The sequence below is a fragment of the Musca domestica genome, unplaced genomic scaffold, assembly GCF_030504385.1.
Source record: "Musca domestica strain aabys unplaced genomic scaffold, Musca_domestica.polishedcontigs.V.1.1 25, whole genome shotgun sequence".
Classification (NCBI taxonomy): Eukaryota; Metazoa; Arthropoda; class Insecta; order Diptera; family Muscidae; genus Musca; species Musca domestica.
This window is the reverse complement of record NW_026712277.1, coordinates 2,385,935-2,412,373: the sequence shown is the minus strand read 5'-3', so window position 1 is coordinate 2,412,373 and position 26,439 is coordinate 2,385,935. Positions and strand designations below refer to the sequence as shown.

General features: G+C 33.7%; 3 protein-coding genes across 3 annotated transcripts; 1 reads left to right on the top strand and 2 right to left on the bottom strand.

Moving 5' to 3' along the window:
- Positions 1-1,700: 1,700 nt before the first annotated feature.
- On the bottom strand, positions 1,701-7,694 carry LOC101892586 (probable cytochrome P450 6a21). Its single transcript, XM_059123642.1, has 2 exons — positions 6,521-7,694; positions 1,701-2,188 (listed from the first exon to the last, which is right to left on the bottom strand). The coding sequence occupies exons 1-2, from the start codon at positions 7,605-7,607 to the stop codon at positions 1,770-1,772; spliced, it is 1,506 nt and encodes a 501-aa protein (XP_058979625.1). The 5' UTR covers positions 7,608-7,694; the 3' UTR covers positions 1,701-1,769.
- A 3,733-nt stretch (positions 7,695-11,427) lies between these two features.
- Positions 11,428-13,231, bottom strand: LOC109611611 (cytochrome P450 6a22-like). Its single transcript, XM_020039255.2, has 2 exons — positions 12,133-13,231; positions 11,428-11,886 (listed from the first exon to the last, which is right to left on the bottom strand). The coding sequence occupies exons 1-2, from the start codon at positions 13,190-13,192 to the stop codon at positions 11,462-11,464; spliced, it is 1,485 nt and encodes a 494-aa protein (XP_019894814.2). The 5' UTR covers positions 13,193-13,231; the 3' UTR covers positions 11,428-11,461.
- A 4,817-nt stretch (positions 13,232-18,048) lies between these two features.
- On the top strand, positions 18,049-26,110 carry LOC101892931 (probable cytochrome P450 6a21). The gene is made up of 2 exons (XM_005190472.4): positions 18,049-19,240; positions 25,649-26,110. The coding sequence occupies exons 1-2, from the start codon at positions 18,148-18,150 to the stop codon at positions 26,065-26,067; spliced, it is 1,512 nt and encodes a 503-aa protein (XP_005190529.2). The 5' UTR covers positions 18,049-18,147; the 3' UTR covers positions 26,068-26,110.
- The last annotated feature ends 329 nt before the right edge of the window (positions 26,111-26,439 follow it).

Below are 26,439 nucleotides of genomic sequence, written 5' to 3'. Positions count from 1 at the left end.
AATAAAAGGTAAGTCGGACGAAGTTATATATGGGAGCTTTATCCAAATCTGAACGGATTTCGATAAAATTTAGCAAATATATTTCTGAGCTCTGTTTGATATATTTCCCTGAATATCGTTGTTATGGAGTGTATATTACGGCTGTGGGTAACAAATATAACAAATCGGATGAACAATGTATATGGGAGCTATAGCTATATCTGAACCGATCTTCACCAAATTTGACATACTAGTTTCTAGACCCAATTTGGTCGTAAGTGCCAAATTTCATCCCAGTTGAACAAATATTAGACTTTTGGTGCACAATAAAAGGTAAGTCGGACGAAGTTATATATGGGAGCTATATCCAAATCTGAACGGATTTCGATAAAATTTAGCAAATATATTTCTGAGCTCTGTTTGATATATTTCCCTGAATATCGTTGTTATGGAGTGTATATTACGGCTGTGGGTAACAAATATAACAAATCGGATGAACAATATATATGGGAGCTATAGCTATATCTGAACCGATCTTCAGCTTCTAGATTCAATTCGGTCGTAAGTGCCAAATTTCATTCCAGTTGGACAAATATTAGACTTTTGGTGCACAATAAAAGATAAGTCGGACGAAGTTATATATGGGAGCTATATCCAAATCTGAACGGATTTCGATAAAATTTAGCAAAGGTATTTCTGAGCTGCATTTGATATATTTCCCCAAATATTGTTGTTACAGAGTGCATATTACGGCAGCGGAGGACAAATGTAACACATCGGATGAACAATATATATGGGAGCTATAGCTATATCTGAACCGATTTCGATTAAATTTGGCATATTTATTTTCAGGCCTAATTTGGTTGTATGTGCAAAATTCCATACTATTCGATACTGATATTACACGTTTGGTGTACAATATAAGGCAAATCGGACGAAGATATATATGGGAGCTATATCTAAATTTTTACCGATTATCTCCAATTTCAATAGGGTTCGTCGTTGGGCCAAACAAATGATTTCTGCAAAATTTCATCTGGATCGGGTAATAAATGTGAACTGTACTTTGCTCACAAAAATACATGGACAGACGGATGGACGGACGGACATGCATAAATCGACTCAGAATGTGATTCTATGCAGATCATCAAAAGGAACTATGGGTCCATCTCGTTTCCTTTTGCCTGTTGCAAACAAATGCACAAAGACATAATACCCTGACCACCTTGTGGTATAGGGTAGAAACAGCCTATAGCTTTTAATATGGTTCCACTGTAATTTATATGTTCAAAGTGAGAATAATTTTGAACTTGAAATCGCCATGTATGTCTACGTATCTGGGGGTGTGTAAAATATTTAAATATTATTACTGTTAATTATAGGGGGATGCATTGTTCAATATGTAAGCTTTACAAGAAACCGGTTTCAAGCCATAATTGATTTGTTTTTCCGCTAGAAAGCTTTGTGTCAAGTCATTGGGTGACGTTTCAGACATATTTTCAACATTGTCTTGATTGCACGATTACAACAATAAAAATGTGTTCTCTTTAAATAATTTTTAAAACAATTAAAAAAATGAATTTTAATTTTATTTATTTATTTTTTTTTTAAATAATAAATATTCATTTTAAAGTTTTTTTATTAATTTTATTTTTCATAAAAAATAAATATTTATTTTTTTATTAATTTTGTTTTTTTTTTTTTTTATATAAAAAAACACATTTTAATTTATTATTTTTATTCTTTTTATTAATTTTTTTTTTTCATAAAAAATTGTCCATATTTTTTGTTTACAATTTATCTACCTTAAGGAAAATACCATTTTTCGAACACAGCACAAACGATTTGGTATCCCAAGTCAATGGAATTTCAGTCTCTTCACATACGGAAAATTTAAAATTACGCAGCAGGTAAGCCATACCGGCGCGCGTTTGCATAATGCCAAAACGCATACCAATACAGTTGCGTGGTCCATCACCGAAGGCTAGAAATTCAACTGTTTCACGATGTTTCACAGCACTGGCCTCAAAACGATCCGGATCGAATTTCTCTGGATTGGGATATAGGTCGGGATCATGATGCATACCATAGGCCGGTATGAGGACGGGCATGCCCTTGGGAATGACATATTTTGGATTACCCGGCACAACGTAGTCCACCAAGGCCTGGCGATTGAGATGCGGTACAATTGTGTATTTGCGGAGGGTTTCTACAAAGCACACAGAGAGAGAGAGAGAAAAATATAGAGAACACATTTGAGAAACAAAATATAAATTAAATATTTTTGAGTTTTCTAGATGCAGAAAGAGTCATAGGGGTGTGAATACAGCATATTTATAATTCACCAAACATTTAAGCAATTTATACTTATTTTGGATATTTAATTAAAAATATAATTTTATCAACCCAAAATAATTACATTTCTAGTCACGTAGGTGTTTGTTGCCCAAGCTATGTATTAGTCCGCTCATTTAAATTGATGACAAGCTTTTTTGATAGCTATCAATATTTCAATGCTAATACTGTCAATAAAATTCCCAAAAATACAATTTCTAGTCGAATATCTAATATCTTGACCAAAAAAAAAAAAAAAAAAAAAAATATCTAAAAGAGGTTAAATTATTAAAAAAATTAAAAATGTGTTTTTTTGTTCTAATTGAGGGTTCTGTGAAGTTTTGGTAATTTTTTAAATATGTATAACAGTTTGTATAACAGTTTTTGGTAACTGTTATACTGAAGCAAAAAGTGTTATACAACATAATTACAGCCAAATCAATGCATTTAGTAATTATTTAAAGCGTTTTGGCATTTTAAAGTGTATAACAGTTTTAATGTAAACTCGTATACTTTAAGAACAATACAATATCTAAACAATTTCTCAGTTTGATGCAAAAAGTTACCCAACAACAGGTAAAAAATTAAATTTTTTAAATGGATAATTTTAGCTATAATTAAGGATTTTTCATAATTTCTATTTGGATAACAGTTTTTATTGTAACTGTTATACTAAAGCTATAAGTGTTATACAACATTAGAACAGCCAAATCAATAAACTTATTAATAATTTTATGACTTCGGACATTTTAAACTGTATAACAGTTTCAATATTAACTCTTATACTTAGGAACAATTCAATATCTAACCAATTTCTCAATTGAATGCAAAAATTAGCCAACATCAAGAAATTGTTTAAATGTTTTTAGAAAATTTCAATTTGTATAACAGTTTTTATGGTAACTGTTATACACAAAAATAAGTTTTATACAACTTAATTTCTGAAAAATAAATGTATTTAACAATTATTTTATGAGTTTTTCCATTTTTAAGTGCATAACAGTTTTAAAGTTAATCTCTTATACTCAACGAAAATTACAACATCTAGCCGATTCAGACAAAAATAAGTAAAAATTATTTAAAAAAATTCAAAACAAAAATAATTTTAGACATAATTAAGCATTTTTATATTTTTTACACTTTTTCAATTTGTATAACAGTTTTTATGGTAACTGTTATACTGAAACTATAAGTATTATACAACTTTAGTTCTACCAAATGAATGTATTTAGCAATTATTTTATGAGTTTTTCCAATTTTTAAGTGAATAACAGTTTCAAGATAAGCTCTTATAGGTACTCCAGAAAAATTACAACATCTATCCGATTTAGCCAAAAATAAATAGAAATTATTTTTGGAAATTTAAAAGATTGATAATTTTGGATATAATTAAGAATTTTTATGTGTTGTATGATATTTTCAATTTGTATAACAGTTCTTAGGTAAATGTTATACTCAAAAAATAAGTGTTATATAACTTTATTTCAGCCAAATCAATTTATTTAGCAATTATTTGATACATTTTGTTCATTCTAAAGTGCTTTAAAAATTTAAGATAAACTGTTATATTCAAGAAAAATAACATCTATTAACCGATTTCTCAAGTTGAGGCAAAAAGTTCCCCAAGAACAAGTAAAACTGAATTCAAAAACAACAAAATTAGTTATTTTAGCTATTGTTAAGGATTTTTTCAGTTTTTTTCTGCAACTTTTTATTTGTATAACAGTTTTTTTGTAACTGTTATACTGAAAGGAAAACTGTTTTGCATCTTAATTCTAGTTAAATTAGTGTGATAAGCATTTTGTGAGTTTGGGCTTTTTCACGAGTAGAACAGTTTCAAAATAAACTGTTATACTTAGCAAAATTTTGTTGTAATGGCGAAAAAATGATTATGTTCCATAATTTTGTTAAATATGTCACTAAATATAAGAAAATGGATTTTTCAACTATTATGATACAGTTGATTGCATTTGTTTTAGTGATAAAACTGTCATTTTTAATAGTGTTTGTGGCATTTTAGTACATTTTTTCAATTATATAAGAGTTTTTGTGTAACTGTTATACTGAAATAATAAGTGTAATACAATAGAATTTCAGCCTAACTAATGTATTTAGCCAATTTTTCATGAATTTTCGCCATTTCAAATTGTATAACAGTTTCAAGATAAACTGTTATACTTAAAAAAAATGTCTTATTCTCACGAAAAAAATGTCACGTAGTACAAAAAACGGATTTGTTTGACTATTGCAATATAATTGTCTGCATTTGTTACTCTAAAAAAACTGTTATAAAGTCTGTAAGAGCTGTTTTCTAATAACTATTAAACGATAAAATCACTATTTTTTAGTAAAATTAAGGTTTTTTAACTTTTTCTAAAAGTTTAAGCAGTTTAAGAACAGTGATACATAAGAAAAATGTTTATTATACATTAATAACGGAAAATTCTAGCCAATATTAATTTGCTATACAACTTTAGCATAAATTTTGCCTGGAATATAACAGTTTCACCGATGCGGGAAATGCAAAAATCAATAAAAGTTTATGGTTTCTAGATGTTTTCGTAATATTTCTAAAAAAATGTTAAAGTTTTTTGTAATTTTTAAATTTGTATAACAGTTTTTGGTAACTGTTATACTGAAACTAGAACTGTTATACAATTCAATTTCATTCTTTTCAACTTATTAAACAATTTTTTTGTACAGTAATGACACCTTTGGACTGCATAACAGTTTCCTGAAAAACTGTTATACTCCATAAAAATTTTGTTATACACTATAATGTAGTCAATAATGCCAGTTAAAACCAAAATGTACTTCTTTGACCTTTTCTAACATGTTTGTTTATATTTAATTCAGGTATAACAGTTAATCAGTCACAGATAACGATTATCTTGTGTTTACTAAGCAACAGATTTTATATATAAAAAATACACTCATTATAATTATCTTTTAAATTGTTGTTCATTTGGTAGCTATGACAATTAGGCCTTGGCTATGAAACACTTTAACCGATAAAGTTAAACAAAATTGTTTTTATGAATTAAATACCCGAAATTTATGTTGTCTTCATTTTCATGTAAACTTGTAGCCATTTTTTTATGATTTTCTAGCAGTATTTTCCATACTGCCTCTTAAAGATAAGAGTATAGAAACAATAATGAATTAAAATTTTCTGAATTGTTCTAGAATTATATGGCAGTTAAAACAAACTGATTGTTACTCAGTAGGCCACAAACAAGAATCTGCAACATTTTTTTTAACATCGCATAGAATTTGGCAGTATAACAGTTTAATAAAAACTGTTATACGACAGCAAAACTTGCCATATATGAATACTCAGTAGGCTACAACCAACAATCCGTAGTAGTTTTTAATATTTTGAAAATATTTGGTGAATTTATGATTTTTTGTGTATAACAGTTTTAGATAACTGTTATACTGAAAAAAATTGTTGCATAGTAGGCCACAAACCAGACTCCGCAACATTTGTTAAAATCGCATAGAATTTGGCAGTATAACAGTTTAATAAAAACTGTTATACAACAACAAAACTTGCCATATATGAATACTCAGTAGGATACAACCAACAAACCGTAGTAGTTTTTAAAATTTTGAACATATTTAGTGAATTTATGATTTTTTTGTGTATAACAGTTTTAGATAACTGTTATACTAAAGGAGAACTTATTACTCAGTAGGCCACAAACGAGAATCCGCAACATTTTTTAAAATCGCATTGAATTTGACAGTATAACAGTTAAAGGAAACTGTTATACAAAGGCAAAACTTGTTAAATATGAATATACAGTAGGTTATAAACAAGAAATTCATAATAGTTTTTTCAATTGAATAAAATTTGGCAGTATAACAGTTTGTTATAACTGTTATACTAAAATAAAACTTGCTACATATGAACTTGTAGTAGGATAAAAACACCAAAACCCGTAGTACCTTTTAAAATTTCATAGAATTGAACTGTATAACAGTTTAAGATAACTGTTATACAAAAGAGAAAACTGATTTATGTATACAAACACACAAATGCAATTTATATTGAAAAAAAAATCTATTAAAAATTTAACATAACTGTTATACTCAAGCATAGACTATCACAGAGGAATGTGGAAACACCACAGCCATATTTGAGTTATCTTGATAATGTTTTGACCCCCAAATTATTACATCGTCTACCCCTTTTCAAACTCACCCGATATAACCTGTCCCAGATACGGCAGGCCATGCAACGTTTCATAGCTAATACTGCCATCAGCATTAAATGCCTCATTGATTTCCTCACGCATTCTATCCTGTACATCCTGATTCAACGCCAATTCGTACAGAGCAAAACCCATTGTCGATGATGAGGTCTCAAAGCCACCCACAAAGAAAACAAAAGCCTGGGCCGCCATTTCCTCCAAACTCAGCGTGACACCATCCGATTTTCCTTCACCATTTTTCAAATCAATTAAAATCGAAAGAAAGTCATTGGCCTTGATGTTGTTCTGCTCGCGATAGGCCACCGTTTCGCGTACAATACGCATAAAAAAATCATTGACATCATCGGGCACCATGCGCATATCCAATTTCTTGGCCAGGTTGGGAAAACCCTGTATGAACCCCGTCAACAGTTTGCCATGTCTGCGTCCACTGAGGGATCTCTTGCCCATAATGCGAAATTCGGCATTCGGGTCTTTGAGGCTGTTGCATTCAATGCCAAAGGCACACTTGCCAATGACATCGGTGGTAAAGCGGGCCAATAGCTCCTTAATCTCTACCACATTGTTTTTATTCTTTTGACTTAATTCTCCAAAAACTCTGACGAAATTCTCGGCCACCTCCATTATGGTGGGGTACATGAAGCGCATTTTACCCGAGGTAAAGGTGGGCGACAATTTGTTGCGTAGATTTTTCCATTTAGCCCCGTCTAGAAGGAATAAGTGGCCCGTTAGGGGATCGGTTTTCTCGTTGTGGAACAATCCCCGATCGGTGAATTTGGAAAAGTCTTTGATTAGAATATTTTTGGCCAATTCTGTTTCCAACACCAAGACAGCCGGCCTCTGGAAAAAGTAGAATCCACAAAAGGGTCCCGAACCCTTGTGCTTTTCATAGGGTTCCCGCGTACAATCGGCAAAACTGCGTGTGGTCATCAGACCCTGAAAATTGCCAGCCATCAGACTGGGTTCATCGTGAGGAATACCCAGCTGCTTCCAGTAGTTCATGCGTTTCTTGACGAAATACCAAGCCAATGTGGTCACCGTAATAATGGCGTATAACAGATATGTAATTAAAGCCATGTTAGAACTTTGCGTTTCTGTTTTTCAATTTAGCCGTTCGTTTGCTCCGCCGTTCATTGCTAGACTAACTGAATGTGCTGGTGCTGTCAGAGGGTATATAGCTGCTCTCAGAGCGTAAACATATGTTAAAAGCTTGTTTAATAACGCTGACTGGTTATCGCAAAATGTTGCCTCTTCATCTAAGATAACATGAAGGATGGGTGAGCTAAGAACGCACAGAAATATAGTAAGAAAGTAGAAAAAGAAAAACATTTATGAATAATTGCCACCTATACGTATCTGTTTGACTCACCAGCAAAGTTTTGATTTGAGAGCAAATTTAACCAATTAGTAAAGCAATCGGTGAGGGGAAACAATAAAATATGCTGATAGGTCGTGGTTATTGGGGTATTTCAGTTTTAATAACTATTATACACTATAATTAAAACAACTTGTTAGGGCAAGAAAAATGCATTTCATGATTTATAGGTGGTTTTTTTTAATGTATAACAGTTTTAGAAAACTGTTATACAAAATCAATAATACGTAAATTACACACTTAATGGTAAGAATGTAATTTTGTATAATTTTATTACATTTCTAAGGTGTATAACAGTTTGGCATAACTGTTATACTGGAGAAAATGTTTGCAAAAGCTATGACAAACACTTTGAGGTCACTTCAAACTCAATTTTGTATAATTTCCCTACATTTCTAAGGTGTATAACAGTTTGGCATAACTGTTATACTGGAGAAAATGTATGCAAAACCTATGGCAAACACTTTGAGGTTACTTCAAACTCAAAAACACTTAATTTTAAACTGTATAACAGTTTGGCCTAACTGTTATACTACGAAAATATTGCTATAAAATACATAGAAATAGTTTTAAACAATCTGAACATATATGTGAGTTAAAGTAGTTAGACTTTAAAATGTTAAAATGTCCTGTCATACGTCTTAGAATTTGGCAGCAATAAAAACGAAAATATAAAACATTAAGTTCATGATTTTTTAAATAGGTTTGCAAGTGTATAACAGTTTATTGAAACTGTCTTAAAACATGGAATATTAAGCAAATTTATGTTGAAAACGAAAAAAGAGGAATTTTGAGGAATTTTAGCTAATCGTTCATTTGTATAACAGTTTGACATAACTGTTATACTAGAGAAAAAATGTGCAAAATTTATAATAAACTTATTAGGGATATGTTAGGCATATAGATAACTGAAATCTGAGTGTATAACAGTTTGAGAAAACTGTAATACTACGAAAATATTGTTGAAAATTTTATAAAAATGGAATAAACAACAAACAAAAAAAAAAAAAAGAAATATTCTTTTATACAGGGTGAGATGAAAAAACTGCAACCAACTTCAGACTGCCTGCAACCAAATGCCGAATATTATGGCGAAAAAATCCTGAAGGGTGTATGAAAGCCTTGGGCATGCAAACATTTTGGCCGCAGACCTTGGACATTCCAATAGGACTCAGCAGGCGTCACCTAAGCATGGTTACAAAATGAGGTCCCTCGGTTCCTTTCCAGCGTATAGTGACCACCAAAATCTCCAAATACCAATCCGTTGGACTATTGTGTCTGGAGTATTTTGAAAATCAAGGTTGGCACTAAAAAATACCAAAATACCGCAGAGCAAGATTCGGGCAGCGTGTGACAGTTTCATTGGCCTTTCGAATGCCATAAGTGACTACTTCGCACAAATCTAAACTTATTCTAAAACGATGCTACTATTTCCGACATTTTTTTCTTTCAATCAACAAAATTTACAACAAAAAAAGGTAAAAATTTAGGCATTTGACTTGGTTGCAGTTTTTTTATCTCACCCTGTTCAAACACCTCAGTTGAAAAACGTTATCTTAAAAAAAAAATCCAAGCAACGCCTCTGTTGTAGAACGTTTTCGTTAAAAAAAATCCCCTCCACGGCTCTGTTGAAAAAAAAAATGATTTCAAAAAATCGACTCAACGGCTCTGTTGGAAAAAAGTTTTCTTTAAAAAAAAACCATTCCACGCCTCTGCTGAAAAAAGTCTTATTTTAAAAATTCACTCCACGCCTCTGCTGAAAAAAGTCTTCTTTAAAAAATCCACGCCTCTCTTTAAAACCGTTTTTTAACCTACGCCTCTGTTGATAAAAGTTTCTTTTAAAAAATCCACCACTCTGTTGAAATCGTTTTTTTTTAATCCATGACTCTGTTGAAATCGTTTTTTTTTTAATCCACGCCTCTGTTGAAATCGTTTTTTTTTAATCCATGACTCTGTTGAAATCGTTTTTTTTTTAATCCACGCCTCTGTTGAAAAAAAAAATTATTTCTAAAAATCCACTCAACGGCTCTGTTGAAAAAAGTTTTCTTTAAAAAAATCCATTCCACGCCTTTGCTGAAGAAAGTCTTCTTTAAAAAATCCACGCCTCCCTTGAAAAACGTTTTTTTTAATCTACGCCTCTGTTAATAAAAGTTTCCTTTAAAAAATCAACGCCTCTGTTGAAAAAAGTTTTTTTAATCCATGCCTCTGTTGAATTTTTCATCTGTTGAAAAAAACATTATTTCTAAAAATCCACTCAACGGCTCTGTTGAAAAAAATTTTCTTAAAAAAAATCAATTCCACGCATCTGCTGAAAAAAGTATTCTTTAAAAAATCCCCGCCCCCCTTGAAAAACTTTTTTTTTAATCCATGCCTCTGTTGAAAATGTTTTTTTTTTTTTAAATCCATGCCTCTGTTGAAAAAGTTTTTTTTTTTTTAATCCATGCCTCTGTTGATTTTTTTTTTTAATCCACGCCTCTGTTGAAAAAAAAATTATTTCTAAAAATCCACTCAACGGCTCTGTTGAAAAAAGTTTTCTTTAAAAAAATCCATTCCACGCCTTTGCTGAAAAAAGTCTTCTTTAAAAAATTCACGCCTCCCTTGAAAAACGTTTTTTTTTTTTAATCTACGCCTCTGTTAACAAAAGTTTCCTTTAAAAATCCACCCCTCTGTTGAAAAAGTTTTTTTTATCCATGCCTCTGTTGAATTTTTCTTTTAATCCACGCCTCTGTTGAAAAAAAAGAATTATTTCTAAAAATCCACTCAACGGCTCTGTTGGAAAAAGTTTTCTTTAAACGAAAAACCATTCCACGCCTCTGCTGAAAAAAGTCTTCTTAAAAAGTCCGCGCCTTCCTTGAAAAACGTTTTTTTAATCCACGCCTCTGTTAATAAAAGTTTCCTTTAAAAAATCCACCCCTCTGTTGAAAAAGGTTTTTTTTTTAATCCACGCCTCTGTTGAAAAAAAAAAATTATTTCTAAAAATCCACTCAACGGCTCTGTTGAAAAAAGTTTTCTTTAAAAAAAATCCATTCCACGCCTCTGCTGAAAAAAGTATTCTTTAAAGAATCCCCGCCTCCCTTGAAAAACGTTTTTTTTAATCTACGCCTCTGTTAATAAAAGTTTCCTTTAAAAAATCCACGCCTCTGTTGAAAAAGGTTTTTTTTTAATCCATGCCTCCGTTGAAATGGTTTTTTAATCCACGCCTCTGTTGAAAAAATTTTCCATTAAAAAGTCCACTCCACGCCTCTGCTGAAAAAAGTCTTCTTTAAAAAGTCACTCCACGCCTCTGTTGGAAACAAAGTCTACTTTAAACAATCCCGTTTTCGTTTCCTTCCATGAATTTATTGCATTCCAGGTAACGCCTGAAAGTATGCTTTGGTTCTTTTCACATCAATTGGCTTCATTCACCCAACATTAAAGAGGATTGAAGGTAGCTTTTTATTTGATGCATTTTATGGCTGAAAATAATTATTAAAAAAAAAAAACAATTTTCTTTCGACTGGAAAAGTTAGTGAAAATCCGAAATTGATGATATTATTATTTTTATAATTTATTTAATTCAAATTTTCTCTACTTTCAAATATATTCCACTACTCAGACTGGCTATATATTTGGTATTTCTATCAAATTCTATGACTTTTGGACTTTTCTCCGACAGAGTGAATCGAAAATTAACCAACAGTGTTGAGAGAGCATACAGTAGCTCCATCACACCAAAACCAAAGGCAATGCAGTTGCGTGGCCCATCACCAAATGTGAGGAAGGTGTGAGTTGGCCTCTGTTTTTCCGAAGATTCTTCAAATCGCTCCGGTAAAAATTCCTTTGGATTGGGATAGAAATCCTCATCATTGTGTATGCTGTAAATGGGTAGCATTAGTGTGGCTCCTTCGGGTATTTCTAAGGGACCAGATTTGGTGTTAAGGGAGCAAGATTCCCGGCACAGACGCAGCATTGCAGGGACAATGGGATATTTCCGCAAAGTTTCTAAAATGAAGAGGATTTTTTTTATAATTTCTTTAAAAATTCCGGTTTTTTTTTCAAATGATTTATGGTCTATTTTTTGGGACAAAACGAAAGTGAACTCGGATAAAATTAATTTTTCCTTGCAATTTTTTTTTCAAATTTCCGATTTTTTTAAATTTAATTTTTAAAAAAAATACTCCCAGAATTGAAGATTTTTTTCCGATTTTTCTTTCGAATCGCCATGGAGAAATATTCCAGCAGCCTTACCCATAATAACTTGTTTGACATATTTCAGAGACTTCAAATTTTCATAGCTGACTTTCTGCGATGTCACCACCTGCTGCACCTCCATCCTGGCCTTTTCCTGCAACTCGGGTTTCTTGGCCAGCTCATATAGGGCCTGACACAAAGCCGTTGATGAAGACTCATAACCTCCAATGAAGAAGATAAAAACATGACCCACTATCATATCCATGGTCAACTGGAACTCATCCTCGTTGTCCCGACACTCCAACAGCAAATCCAAGAAATCATTACGCCGAACTTTGTACTTCTCGCGATACTCCACAGTGTCCTGGACAAGTCTCCCAAAAAATTCAATTGATTGCCTTGAATGATATTTGAAATTCAGCAAATTCATGAGACGAGGATATTTCACACAAATCTGATCGGTGAGGGGGCGAAAATGTTCCACCAAAGCCTTTTCCATGCGGGTCTTAAATTGATTCTGGCCATCTTCCAAACAGTTCACCTCAATGCCAAAAGCAATGGTACCAATGACATCCATGCTAAAACGTTTACACCAATCATGCATTTCGAGAATGCCATCAGCAGACCTCTCCAACTCATCGGTGACAATTTTCACAAAACGTTCTCCCACCTGGGTCATGGTGGGAAACATGTACTTCAGCTTGGCTGGGGTAAAGGCAGGCGCCAATTTACGTCTCAATGGCTTCCACAAATCATATTTATATCTCACCAGATTTGCCATCAATGGATCCTGGTTATTGACATAGAATCCTCTCTCCGGAAATTTCTCAAATTTCGATGTCAGCACCTCCGTGATGGCTGTGTGATCCTGCAGTATAACCGATGTGGTGAGACTTGTTTCAATGACCTTGCATGGCTTTCCCTCCACTTTCATTTGGCGATACAGCTCATCGAGTATTTCAAATAGATGCTGCCTGCGGCTCTTACCCAGCATATACCAAACACCAAGCAAATCCACATTTTGTCGCTTCCAAAAGGCAATTTTCCGTCTGTAGTTGAAGAAAATCAAAAGCAGCGACGTCAGCAGCAGAAGTGCTAGACTTATAAAATCTAGCATTTGGAGAGTTTTTCGTTTCTTAAGTGATGGCAGACTTTATCTCTGACTGGTGGCTAATCTCGTACTGAAAACATGCTTGTCAAACGAAATCGCATCAAGCTGCGCTTTTGCACTGATAAAACCGGATTTCAGTGATTGCATTGCCCGAATGACCCACAAAACGTTCGTTGGCATTTCGAGGAGATAAAAAATAGAAAAAAAAAAAAATAGATTTTTTGGACTTTTCAAAAAAGTTGAGAGAGAGTTTTGATCTACCCTCAAAGAGCAAGAGTAATTCAATCCCAAAACGAGAATTGACAATGGATGAGTTTGAAAATTTTGATACTATAGAGAATTTTGAAAGCTATTCCTTTAAAAATTCAAGGTTATACCCATTGCGAAAATATTCTTTAGAAACGTCCTCGAGAATATACCTTAATGTCCTTGATTTTTTTTTTTTTTAAATATTGTTACATTAATAGGTATTCCTTTAAAAAATTTCAGCATTATAGCTTTAGCCGTTTCGATTTTATTTGTCGTTTTCTCAATTGATTCATTGCCTTATAGTAAAGGCCTAAAAGCATGCTAAGGTTTTTTTTTATCAAAGCCATTGGCTATATTTACTCACTACTGAAGGGAAGTGTAACCATTAATGTTTAAATGAGAAATTGAATCTTTTGATTGAAAATATATTGGAAATGGATTTTCTTTCAAGGAAAGTAATAGAAAATACTTAGCCAATGGTGAGAGAGAGAGGTTTTGATCCGAGAAAGAATAATTTAACTCGAAACTTAAATCTATTAATTGAGGAATATTTCGATAGAGTTATGACACTTTGCATTGCTACAAATTTATTGGCATTCGAAAGTGATTGAAAAATGTTTTTTTTTTTTTTTTTTTTTTTTTTTGGAAAATGAGGAGTTATATTTTAAAACGAAAATCAATATTCAACAAAATGGAATATTTCTCCAGAGGAAGGACACCATAATACCAAAACAATTAAAAAATGCACAAAACGGCTACCACCGGTTTTAGAAAAATAGTCACTAAAAATACACGAGGTCATCCATTTTAAAAATATTTACAAAAACACTAGAGAATAGCCGTAGAGTCCCTTAAGGGGAATATTTCAGAAGTCCTCTTACGAAATGAAAAACTTGGAATAAAATAAAAATAATAAATCGATCATAGATATATGGTGGCCTTTAAAAAATTACATACCTGAGGAAGGAACCTTTCAAAATTTTTTTAAATAAGCAAATATTGCAGTAATGACGGCCAACCAGAAACATTAATTTTAGGATCCAGGTTTTGCTGACTTTTGGTCATGCTAAAAATATTCTTCAAAAATCAAGTGTTTTTGGCATTTCAGTACTCGGAAAAATTATTTAAAAAAAATAATGGCATCTGAATAAATATTCTGTGGATTCTCAAAAATGATTCTTTAAAAATCCTTTATTTTTGAAAAATTATGAAAAACATTTGTGGGTTCCGAAAAAAAATTCTGTGGGCATTAAAAAAATATGCTTTTAAAAATCCAAGTTTCTTATGTTTTAGATTTTGAAAAAAAATATTTTTTAAAAATTCAATTTGTTTTTGTGTGGTATTTCAGTCCTTGGAGAAATTATTAAAAAAATTGTGGGTTCAAAAAAAAATTTCTTAAAAAAATTGTGGGTTCTGAAAATCATTCTCTGGTTTTTCTTAAAAATATCTCACGTTTGATGGTTCGTCGGTTCTGACAAAATATTCTTTAAAAAATCAACGTTTGATGATGTGTCGCTTTTGAAATAATATTCTTTAAAAAACCACGATTGATGTATGGGTTCTGAAAAAATATATTTTTTTTAAATCCACGTCTGGAGGTCTTGTGGTCGTTGAAAAAATATATTCTTAAAAAAATCCAAGTTTGGAGGTCTTTTGGTCGTTGAAAAATATATTTTTTAAAAAATCCACGATTGGAGGTCTTTTGGCCGTTCAAAAAATATTTTTTAAAAAATCCACGTTTGGTGACCTGTGGATTCTGAAAAACATTAAAAATAATCCATTATAAGTGTCATGGAGGTCTTACAAAAAAACTTTAAAAACATCCTTTATATGTGGCCTGCGGGCCATAGAACACAATTCTTTAGAAAATCTACGTTTCGTCCAATTTTAATTGTCCTTGAATGTTTTTCTTTAAAAAATTCACGTTTGTCAAATTTTGGAGGTCTTTTTATCCTTCAATAATTTTCTTTAAAAAATCCACGTTTCGTAAAATTGTAATGGTCCTAAAGTCCTCGAATATTTTTCTTTAAAAAAATCCACGTTTCGTAATATTTTAATGGTCCTAAAGTCCTTGAATATTTTTCTCTAAAAAATCCACGTTTTATCCAATTAGGATGGTCCATTAGTCCTTGAACATTTTTCTTTAAATAGTCCACGTTTTATCCAATTTGAATGGTCCATTAGACCTTGAACATTTTTCTTTAAAAAATCCATGTTTTATCCAATTTTGATGGTCTTTTAGTCCCTGAATATTTTTCTTTAAAAAATCCAAGCCTCTGTTGCTGATTGAAAAAATATTCTTTAAAAAATTCATGTTTTATCCAATTTTAATGGTCTTTTAGTCCCTGAATATTTTTCTTTAAAAAATCCAAGCCTCTTTTGCTGATTGAAAAAAATATTCTTTAAAAAATCCACGCATTTGTTGGTCCATGAAAAAATATTCTTTAAAAAATCCACGTCTCTGGTGGCTGTTGAAAAAATATTCTTTAAAAAATCCACGTCTCTGGTGGCTGTTGAAAAAATATTCTTTAAAAAATCCACGTTCTCTTAGTCCTTGAAAAAAAAAATATTCTTAAAAAAAACACGCCTTTGGCCTGGAAAGGCCTGGATTTTTTAAAGAATATTTTTCAACAGCCACCAGAGAAATCCTTGAAAAATTATTCTTTAAAAAAATCCTCTGGTGGTCCATGAAAAAATATTCTTTAAAAAATCCATGCCTCTGGTGGTCCATGAAAAAATATTCTTTAAAAAAATCCATGCCTCTGGTGGTCCATGAAAAAATATTCTTTAAAAAAATCCATGCCTCTGGTGGTTCATGAAAAAATATTCTTTTAAAAAATCCGTGCCTCTGGTGGTCCATGAAAAAATATTCTTTAAAAAAATCCTCTGGTGGTCCAAGAAAAAATATTCTTTAAAAAAATCCATGCCTTTGGTGGTCCTTGAAAAAAATATTCTTTAAACAAAATCCATGCCTCTGGTGGTCCATAAAAAAATTTCTTTAAAAAATCCACGCCTCTTGTGGTTGTTGAAAAAATATTCTTTAAAAAATCCACGCCTCAGTTGGTCATCCAAAAAAGCTTCTTTGCTACAATTCGCCGTGAATTTCACAATTATTTGAAAAAAGTACTCATATTCAAATATATTTGTTGTAATTGATATTCTAGAGTTTTAAAAATTATCAAATATACATTTTCATTATCAGTCATTAGCAGAGGTTCTTAGCTGAGGCACGGCTGAATTTTTATCATTTTGATAAAAAAAATTAAACAAATCGAAATTAATCTATTGAAAGTGTACGATTATATGTAATTGGATCTTTTATATTTCATAATTTAACGGTATATTATTTTAATGAAAGTTATCTCTTAACAAGATATTTAAACAAAAGAAAAAAAAAACTTCAGTAATGCAAGAACTTCGTATCTCTTGGCGTTATCTCAAAAGCTCTGAAATGTTTGAAAGTTGATTTGGGTAGAGTGTAAACGAATTGGGTGAGCACTACTCAGGAGAGATAATATGAAAATGAGAGAGGGGAATAAAGAGAGTGAAATAATGAGCATGTTAGAAGTGGGAGAAATTATACTGAAATTGCGAACTTATACAGAGTTGGTGAATTCGTACTAAGCTTATGATCTAAAAGTGAGTTTGTAAATTCTTACTTAGCTGGCGAACTCTTATTCAGCTGGCGAACTTTTATTGAATTGACGAAGTCATAATAAGCTGACGAACTCATGGTGAACTGGCGAACTCATAGTGAGCAGGCGAACTCATAGTGATCTGGCGAACTCATGGTGAGCTGGCGAACTCATAGTGAACTGGTGAACTCATAGTGAGCTGGCGAACTCATAGTGAGCTGGCGAACTCATTGTGAGCTGGCGAACTCATTGTGAGCTGGAGGACTCATTGTGAGCTGGAGGACTCATACTGAGCTGGAGGACTCATATGAGCTGTTGATCTCATACTGAGCTGGCGAACTCATACTGAGCTGGAGGACTCATACTGAGCTGGAGGACTCTTATGAGCTGTTGATCTCATACTGAGCTGGCGAATTCTCATATGAGCTGTTGATCTCATACTGAGCTGGCGAATTCATACTGAGCTGGCGAACTCATACTGAGCTGGAGGACTCATACTGAGCTGGAGGACTCATACTGAGCTGGACGACTCATATGAGCTGTTGATCTCATACTGAGCTGGTAAATTCATACTGAGCTGGCGAACACATATTGAGCTGGTGAACACATAGTGAGCTGGCGAACTCATACTGAGCTGGCGAACTCATACTTAGCTGGCGAACTCATACTGAGCTGGCGAACTCATACTGAGCTGCCAATCATTTTGGGAGCTAGCGAACTTGTATTGAGTTGGCAAATTCTTTGATGAATTGATAATATTTTCACGTCGATGGTAGGGTCTTTATTAAAATATAAAGAGGAAGAGCGACAGAGAGAGAGAGAGAGAGAGAAAAAGAGATTATTTCTCGTCATAAATGAGCAAATGCAGATCGCATGTGTCGTAAGTACATTTTTTATCAGTTAATATAAAAGAAGCTCCCCACGAAGCCACAACGTCTAGTCGAGGTTATCAGGCGGTGGGACATAGACGCCGTTGTATTGACAAACCAAAAAAAAAACTTGCAACCAACCACTTCAAACTTTGCGGAATCCAACTTGCGAAAGAGAGAGAGAGAGAGAAATAAAATAAATAAAACAATGTGGGAATTAGTTCTCCTATCTCTGGTGCTCCTCATTGCCTTAGCAATACAACACATCCGAGAGCACTACAAATATTGGCAACATCTGGGCATACCATGTGGCGAGACAAGTTGGATCTTCGGCAGCATGGTGGGAGTGGTTACCAAACGTTCCTTTTTTGAACTCTGGCTGGAGTATTACAACCGCTACAAGGGCAGCGGACCCTTTGCTGGATTCTTTTGGTTCTTCAAGCGGGCCGTATTCGTCATGGACCCCTGGCTGATAAAGCAAATTCTCATCAAGGATTTTGACAAGTTCATGGATCGTGGTTTGTTCTACAATGAAATCGATGACCCCTTGTCGGCCCATTTGTTTTCCATGCATGGCCAGAAGTGGAGGAATTTGAGGAACAAATTATCGCCCACCTTTACTTCCGGGAAAATGAGGACCATGTTCCCGACCGTGGTCCAAGTGGGTCATGAGTTACTCGATGTGCTGGGCGAGGATATAGAGATGAGTGACGAAATTGAAATACGTAGCCTGATGGCCCGATATACCACCGATGTCATTGGCTATTGTGCCTTCGGCATTGAATGCTGCAGCCTCAAGGATCCGCAGCAGCTGTTCTACATCATGAGCAAACGGGCTCTACTGGAAAACAATTTGGGTAGCCTCGGAGTGGCTTTTCGTGGCAGTTTCCCCAAGTTGGCTCGACGTCTACACATGAAAGACACCGTGGCTGATGTGGAGAATTTCTTCCTGGGCACGGTGAGAGAAACTGTGCGCTATCGCGAAGAGAACTCCATTCAGCGCAGCGATTTTATGAATTTGCTACTGGAGCTGAAAAATAATCGCGTGATCAAGAATGAGACGGGAGATGAGTTTGTTAACTTGACTTTCAATGAAATTGCTGCCCAGGCATTTTTATTTTTGGTGGCTGGGTCGGAGACCTCATCGAATACCATGGTGTTTGCCTTGTACGAGTTGGCTTTGCATCAGGAGGTCCAGGACAGGGCTCGAGCTGAGGTACAAAGGGTTTTCGAAGCATGCAACGGGGAGATGGTGTATGAAACGATGTCACAAATGAAGTATTTGAAGCAGGTCATTGATGGTGAGTAAAAGCAGGGAGAAAATGAATCAAAGGTAGCTCGTAGTGCAGTGGGGGCTTGAGGTTAACTGGCGGCAGGCTGGGGGACATATAGTGAACTGTTGGACTTGTGGACATTAAGGGAGTTGGCAAACCTATAGCGAGCCATCGACCTGGTATTGAGTTCGAGAAATTGCACTGAGCTGACGAACTTCTGTTGATTTGGTGAACTCATAGTGAGCTGGCGAACTCATGGTGAGCTGGCGAACTCATGGTGAGCTGGTGAACTCATGGTGAGCTGGTGAACTCATTGTAGTGTGTTTGATTCATCCATGTTGCCATACCTTCCGTATGACAACGTATCATACTGGTTTACATATTTGTCCAAGTTGGCATACCTTCTGTATCCAACTAATAGTATGCTTTTACTCAAGTTACAATACATTCAGTATGTAACTTTACACCCTCACTTTATTGAGGTATGTTGTCCGCACTGCTCCGAGATAGTAAGCGTGCATTATGCTTACTAAGCATTTTCCCACGCTCACTTTATTCTTCATTTACCTTAAGTTAATTTTTGTAAGATAATATTATTTCAGTTCTAATTTAAATAAAGCAAGGTGAAGTCGCTTTTAGCGGCTTCCAATATAAAATAAAACTTATTTCATTTCATGGCGATCCTGCCAAACAAAAAAAAAACTTTAAAATCTACAAAAGTGGTGCACCATGTACAATGTGATTTCGGATAATCTATATATATTAAACGCTTAAACTATGGACCAGCAACACGGACCGTGCCAGCTCGTAAATTATAAATAGAAAAGAGAAAGAAAAATGCCTCGGGTTTGCTAAAAAAAAGACAAAGAAACAAGTGATTTGATTAATGATCCTTGTTTAAGTATCAATCGAAAAAGGATTTAACAACAACAACAACTATATGTGAAATTCAAACAAACAAACCAAAAAAAAAAATGATTTACAAAAAGATGAATGCCAAAAAAGAAAAGAAAAAAAAATGAATCATTTGAATATGAGAAAGCAGAAGAAAACTTTGCTCAGATAATATCAAACAAAACATAAAAAAAAATCTTCAAAAAACAACGAGAAAAAAAAAAAACCTAAAAACAACACAAGGAAAAAATAAGAAAAAAAAAACGATTTTTTTTGCTAGTTGAAACAAGATAAAAAATTGAAAAAAAGTAAATTCAAACACAAAATAAACAACTTTAAAAAATCCACAAAAAATCGTAATATGCCATTTAAAAAATAACTTAAAAATGGAAGCAAAAACCAATACAAGGTTAAAATATAATTTTTTTAATACAACAAACAAAAAAAGAAAAACATTGACATAATAAAACAAAAGCTGCATGTGACTGATTCTGACATTCTCTATTGTGAACAACAATTATCAGCGAAACACCACATAAACAAACGGGGTCTTGAGATTTCCGAATACACGTATGTGCAGAAACCAGTAATGAATGAAAAGTTAAAAGAGAACAAAAAGGAGCTGTGCACTTTCACTCTCGCAATCTCCTGCCTCTCATCGAGAAAGAAATTAATCCAAAGAGAAAGAAATTAATCCAAAAAGAAATTAATCCAAAAAAAGCAGAAGAAAGGATGAAATTGGCGAAGGAAGAACAGTGAAAAAGTAGAGAAAAGGAAAGCGTTCGTCTTCATATTCCATATATTGCAGATAATTTTTACAAACAAATACCATAATGCCAGAAATTCGCAAATGCTGTATTGTGGGATGCCTGTCGAGTTCTCGAAGAAATACACCAACGATGTGAAAATCTATGTCTAAGAAAATAAACAAAACAAACAAGCAACTACAATAACAGGTAACCCCCTTTTGTTTTTAAGAAGTGCAACAAGGATAATATCGACCACCCACACTAGCAGAAAAATAATGTCCCCTTAAAATTATTATTGTTAAATATTAACTTAACACAACAGCAATACAGATTTTAGTTCTAGCATTAACCAAAAAACTGCAACAACAACCCCTATACATTATTAAATGCAAATAATTAAAACAAAACACTTATATTTATATAATATATACCACGACAACAAAGGCAAACTATATAAAAAAAAAACAACATTTAAATATTTATTGTTTCCATTCTGTTTTTGTTTACATGCAATATTTTTGGCGGTGCCTCCGAATTTGATAACATATAATCGGGGATACTTGAATTGATTAATTACATTCAGACAAATTCAACTCAAACATAAATATCATCAAATCTATAAAATCTTTATCAGCTTGGTTTTACATTGTTAAACAATGGGTGGCTCAGAATCTAAAATAGACAAACCGAATGCCAATGTAGTAAATGACATTGTGCTTAAGGTTGAGCATCCTACTATTTACCTTATTATAATTATCGCTTAACTAGCCGCGCAACTACTGGTAACTCTTTACCAGTTGCATAAAAAGACATTGCGAAAATATTATATCAGGGCTGCTTCAGTCGGAAACGGTCTTGATAAGGTTTAACGACCAAAAGAAAGAAAGACCAAACACAAAAAGACAAAAAATTAACAAGCGTGTCAGACATTCCTAGGGTCTACGAACCACTAAATGCAAAGGAGGTAAAGAAAAGTGTTCGCCTAAAGTTTTTTCTCTCTGGTACAACTCCAAAGTGTATCCTTAAATACGGGAGAAAAACTTTAGAAAATGTAAAGATTGATGACCTTATTACTAATGGAAGCTTTGATCTAAGTCAATTCATTCCTAGGTTGGAAAAAATAACCGGTAATAAGGGAATATTCAAGTTGCAACTCTCATTAAATGAGGATTTATTCAATATGATTCGAATCAATGATTTCAAAAACTGTGCGAACCAGTTATTAAAGAAACTAACAATAGCGTTAACGCCAAAATTAGAGAAAATATCTGCTGACGAGCAGAAAAGAAAACTCCTACAAACGTATCATAATGACCCATTATACGGAGGTCACCCTGGCATCAAAAGAATGTCAGAAAAACTCCGCAATAAATATCGTTGGAAAGGAATGTCTAAAGACATCAAAAACTATGTTAAAAATTGCAGTAAATGCCAAGAGAACAAGTCCCTTAAAAGGACGAAAGAACCTATGTGTATAACGGAAACGCCAGCAAGTGCCTTTGATATTCTCGTTATTGATACAATAGGCCCATTTATTAAGTCAAACAGCGGTAACGAATACGCAGTAACAATAATATGTGATCTCACCAAGTACCTGGTAACTATACCAGTACCCGATAAAACGGCAAAAACAATAGCTACGGCAATATTTGAAAACTTTGTACTTACATATGGACCAATGAGAAAAGTTTTAACTGACAGAGGAACTGAGTATAAAAACCAGACCCTGCAGGAACTTTTTAATATGTTGGATGTGAAACATGCTCCCTCAACAGCATACCACCATCAAACAGTTGGATCCATAGAAAGGTCACATAGGACATTTAATGAATATATTCGTTCTTATGTGTCATTAGAACGAACGGATTGGGACGAATGGCTTAAATATTTTACATACTGTTTTAATACTACTCCATCAACAATCCATGGTTATTGTCCGTATGAATTGGTTTTCGGCAAAATTCCAAATATCATTGATTCTATTGGTTTTAACACTGTAGATCCACTTTATAATGTTGACTCTTATGAAAAAGAAGTGAAGTACAGACTCCAAATGGCAAGACAACGAGCTGCCAAAATGATTACTCAATCAAAATTCTCCAATAAATTACAATATGACAAAACGGCTAATCCTTTACACGTACAAATAGGAGATTTAGTACTAGTAGAGAATAATGGCGGCCATAAATTGGAACAATTATTCAAAGGCCCCTATTCTGTCGAAAATATAGATTCTAATGGGAATTGCACGTTGTCATCGTCGGACAGAAAAAGTATTGAAGTACATAAAAACCGTTTAAAATTGTTCAATGCATTAAGCAATAACTTGAATTAAGAACAAAAATATTGAAAATATTGTTTTTTTTTTAACTGCCTTTTAAATATAACTCTACCTCTAAAATATACGTATATATAAATTTAGCATATACATACAATAAATTATAAAACTTACATAAAACATAGATAACTGGCCAGTACCTATGAAAATATAATAATATAAAAACATACATATATATAGTAATACATAGTAATAATATAAAAACATACATATATATAGTAATACATAGTAATAATATAAAAACATACATATATATAGTAATACATAGTAATAATATAAAAACATACATATATATAGTAATACATAGTAATAATATATAAACATACATATATAGCAATAATCTAAATCTACTTTAGATCATTTAACTTTTCAATTCGACTTAGTAAACTAATATATAAGAATACATCTATTAATTAATAAAAAAATATGTATATATGTAAAATAATGAAAAAAAAAAAAACATATTAAATCACTTATATTAAAATTTAAGATCCCACAACAAAATTTTATAAAATTATATTTGAGTTTTACAAATCATAAATTATATTTTATAGATATCGTTTAAGTTCAAAAAAAATTTTTTGCTATTTTTCGTTATTCTCATGTAATAATTTTTATTTACTACAACATATATTATAGAACAAAAATTGTAACCGTATTAAATAAGTAAAGTTAAATATATATGTAAGCATTAGTCTTTATACAAAAAAAAAAAAAACAAATATGAGTAAATTGTAAACATTAAACGTAATTTTAAAATAAACCAGAACTAAATTTAAATAATGCCAGCACTGACTGTTAATTGTAAATTTATGTGAATAAAATTCATGAATTATAAAATTATACGAATTAAACTCAACTAAGAATAATCAACTTAAACCGTTGATTATTCTTTGTTAAAAAGGGAGGTGTAGTGTGTTTGATTCATCCATGTTGCCATACCTTCCGTATGACAACGTATCATACTGGTTTACATATTTGTCCAAGTTGGCATACCTTCTGTATCCAACTAATAGTATGCTTTTACTCAAGTTACAATACATTCAGTATGTAACTTTACACCCTCACTTTATTGAGGTATGTTGTCCGCACTGCTCCGAGATAGTAAGCGTGCATTATGCTTACTAAGCATTTTCCCACGCTCACTTTATTCTTCATTTACCTTAAGTTAATTTTTGTAAGATAATATTATTTCAGTTCTAATTTAAATAAAGCAAGGTGAAGTCGCTTTTAGCGGCTTCCAATATAAAATAAAACTTATTTCATTTCAGCTGGCGAACTCATGGTGAGCTGGCGAACTCATGGTGAGCAGGCGAACTCTTAGTGAGCTGCCGAACTCTTAGTGTGCTGGCGAACTCATAGAGAGCTGGCGAACTCATTGAGAGCTGGCGAACTTATTGTGAGCCATCGAACTTGTAGTGAGCTGGCGAACTCATAGTGAGTTGGCGAACTCATAGTGAGCTGGCGAACTCATAGTGAGTTGGCGAACTCATAGTGAGCTGGCAAACTCATAGTGAGCTGGCGAACTCATAGTGAGCTGGCAAACTCATAGTGAGTTGGCGAACTCATAGTGAGTTGGCGAACACATACTTACCTGGCGAACTCATAGTGAGCTTGCGAACTCATAGTGAGCTTGCGAACTTATAGTGAGCTTGCGAACTCATGGTGAGCTGGCGAACTCATGGTGAGCTGGCGAACTCATAGTGAGCTGGCGAACTCTTAGTGCGCTGGCGAACTCTTAATGAGCTGGCAAACTCATAGTGACCTGGCAAACTCATAGTGACCTGGCAAACTCATAGTGACCTGGCGAACTCATAGTTAGCTGGCGAGCTTATAGTGAGCTGGCGAACTCATAGAGAGCGGGCAAACTCATAGTGACCTGGAAAACTCATAGTGAGCTGGCAAACTCATAGTGAGCTGGCAAACTCATAGTGAGCTGGCAAACTCATAGTGACCTGGCAAACTCATAGTGACCTGGCAAACTCATAGTGACCTGACGAACTCATAGAGAGCGGGCAAACTCATAGTGACCTGGAAAACTCATAGTAAGCTGGCGAGCTCATAGTGAGCTGGCAAACTCATAGTGAGCTGGCGAACTCATATTGAGCTGGCAAACTCATAGTGAGCTGGCGAACTCATATTGAGCTGGCGAACCCATAGTGAGCTGGCGAATTCATAGTGAGCTGGCGAACTCATGGTGATCTGGTGAACTCATAGTTAGCTGGCGAACTGTTAGTGAGCTGGCGAACTCATAGTGAGCTGGCGAACTCATGGTGAACTGGCGAACTCAAAGTGTGCTGGCGAACTCATAGTGAACTGGCGAACTCCTAATTAGCCATCGAACTCATAGTTAGCCATCGAATTCAGTTGAGCCATCAAATCTCGAATTTTCTGAATTTTATCCTATATTTTTTCTCATAATTTCCTATTCGTGTTTTTTTTTTTTTTTTGCAGAAACCCTTCGCCTACACACCCCCCTACCCGTCTTAAATCGCCACGCCCTCGAAGATTTCCCGGTTCCCGGTCATCCGAAATATGTGATACGAAAAGATATGCCCGTCATAATTCCCGCCATTTGCCTGCATCGTGATGAACAGTATTATCCCAATCCCGACGTTTTTAATCCGGACAATTTCACCCCAGAACAGGTAGCCCTACGAGATCCTGTACTCTATCTGCCATTTGGAGATGGTCCCAGAAATTGCATTGGCCTACGATTTGCCAAAATGCAAATGATGGTGGGCCTTAGTTTACTTTTGAGTAAATTTAAATTTACAATTTGCGAAAGGACACCGGTGCCCATGAAATATGATAAGGAGAATTTTATGTTGACACCGGAAAAGGATTTGTACCTGCAGGTGTCAAAGATTTGAGAGCAATTTTTTTTAATAAATAAAGCAAACATAAAAATGTCAATATATTTATTTCATTATTTTTTTTTTCTTATGATAATGTCTCTGCGGCCATTATGGCTAATTTAATTCACAGCCATATCCTGGCGTGAACACATCCTTAGGCCATTAAAATTGCTTAATGTCTTCGTTACAACGGCCGTTTTTTTTTTTTTGTTCAGCCAATAATGATGTCAATTAATAAATCTCCGGCATAATGACAGGATAATGCGCCTTTTCGTTGCGATACAAGCTCACAGTCGTTGTGATTCTTGGTACTCTTTCTCTCCCACTCCCCCTTCATCAACCTCTCTCTCTCTCTCTCTCACTGAGCTAATATGAATGTCGTTGTGA

Coding starts and splice junctions, on each gene's coding strand:
- LOC101892586 (XM_059123642.1), bottom strand. CDS start 7,607: ATGGCTTTAATTACATATCTGTTATACGCCATTATTACGGTGACCACA. Junction 2,189..6,520: donor TCTGGGACAGGTTATATCGG/GTGAGTTTGAAA, acceptor TGTGCTTTGTAG/AAACCCTCCGCAAATACACA.
- LOC109611611 (XM_020039255.2), bottom strand. CDS start 13,192: ATGCTAGATTTTATAAGTCTAGCACTTCTGCTGCTGACGTCGCTGCTT. Junction 11,887..12,132: donor TGTCAAACAAGTTATTATGG/GTAAGGCTGCTG, acceptor TCTTCATTTTAG/AAACTTTGCGGAAATATCCC.
- LOC101892931 (XM_005190472.4), top strand. CDS start 18,148: ATGTGGGAATTAGTTCTCCTATCTCTGGTGCTCCTCATTGCCTTAGCA. Junction 19,241..25,648: donor TTTGAAGCAGGTCATTGATG/GTGAGTAAAAGC, acceptor TTTTTTTTGCAG/AAACCCTTCGCCTACACACC.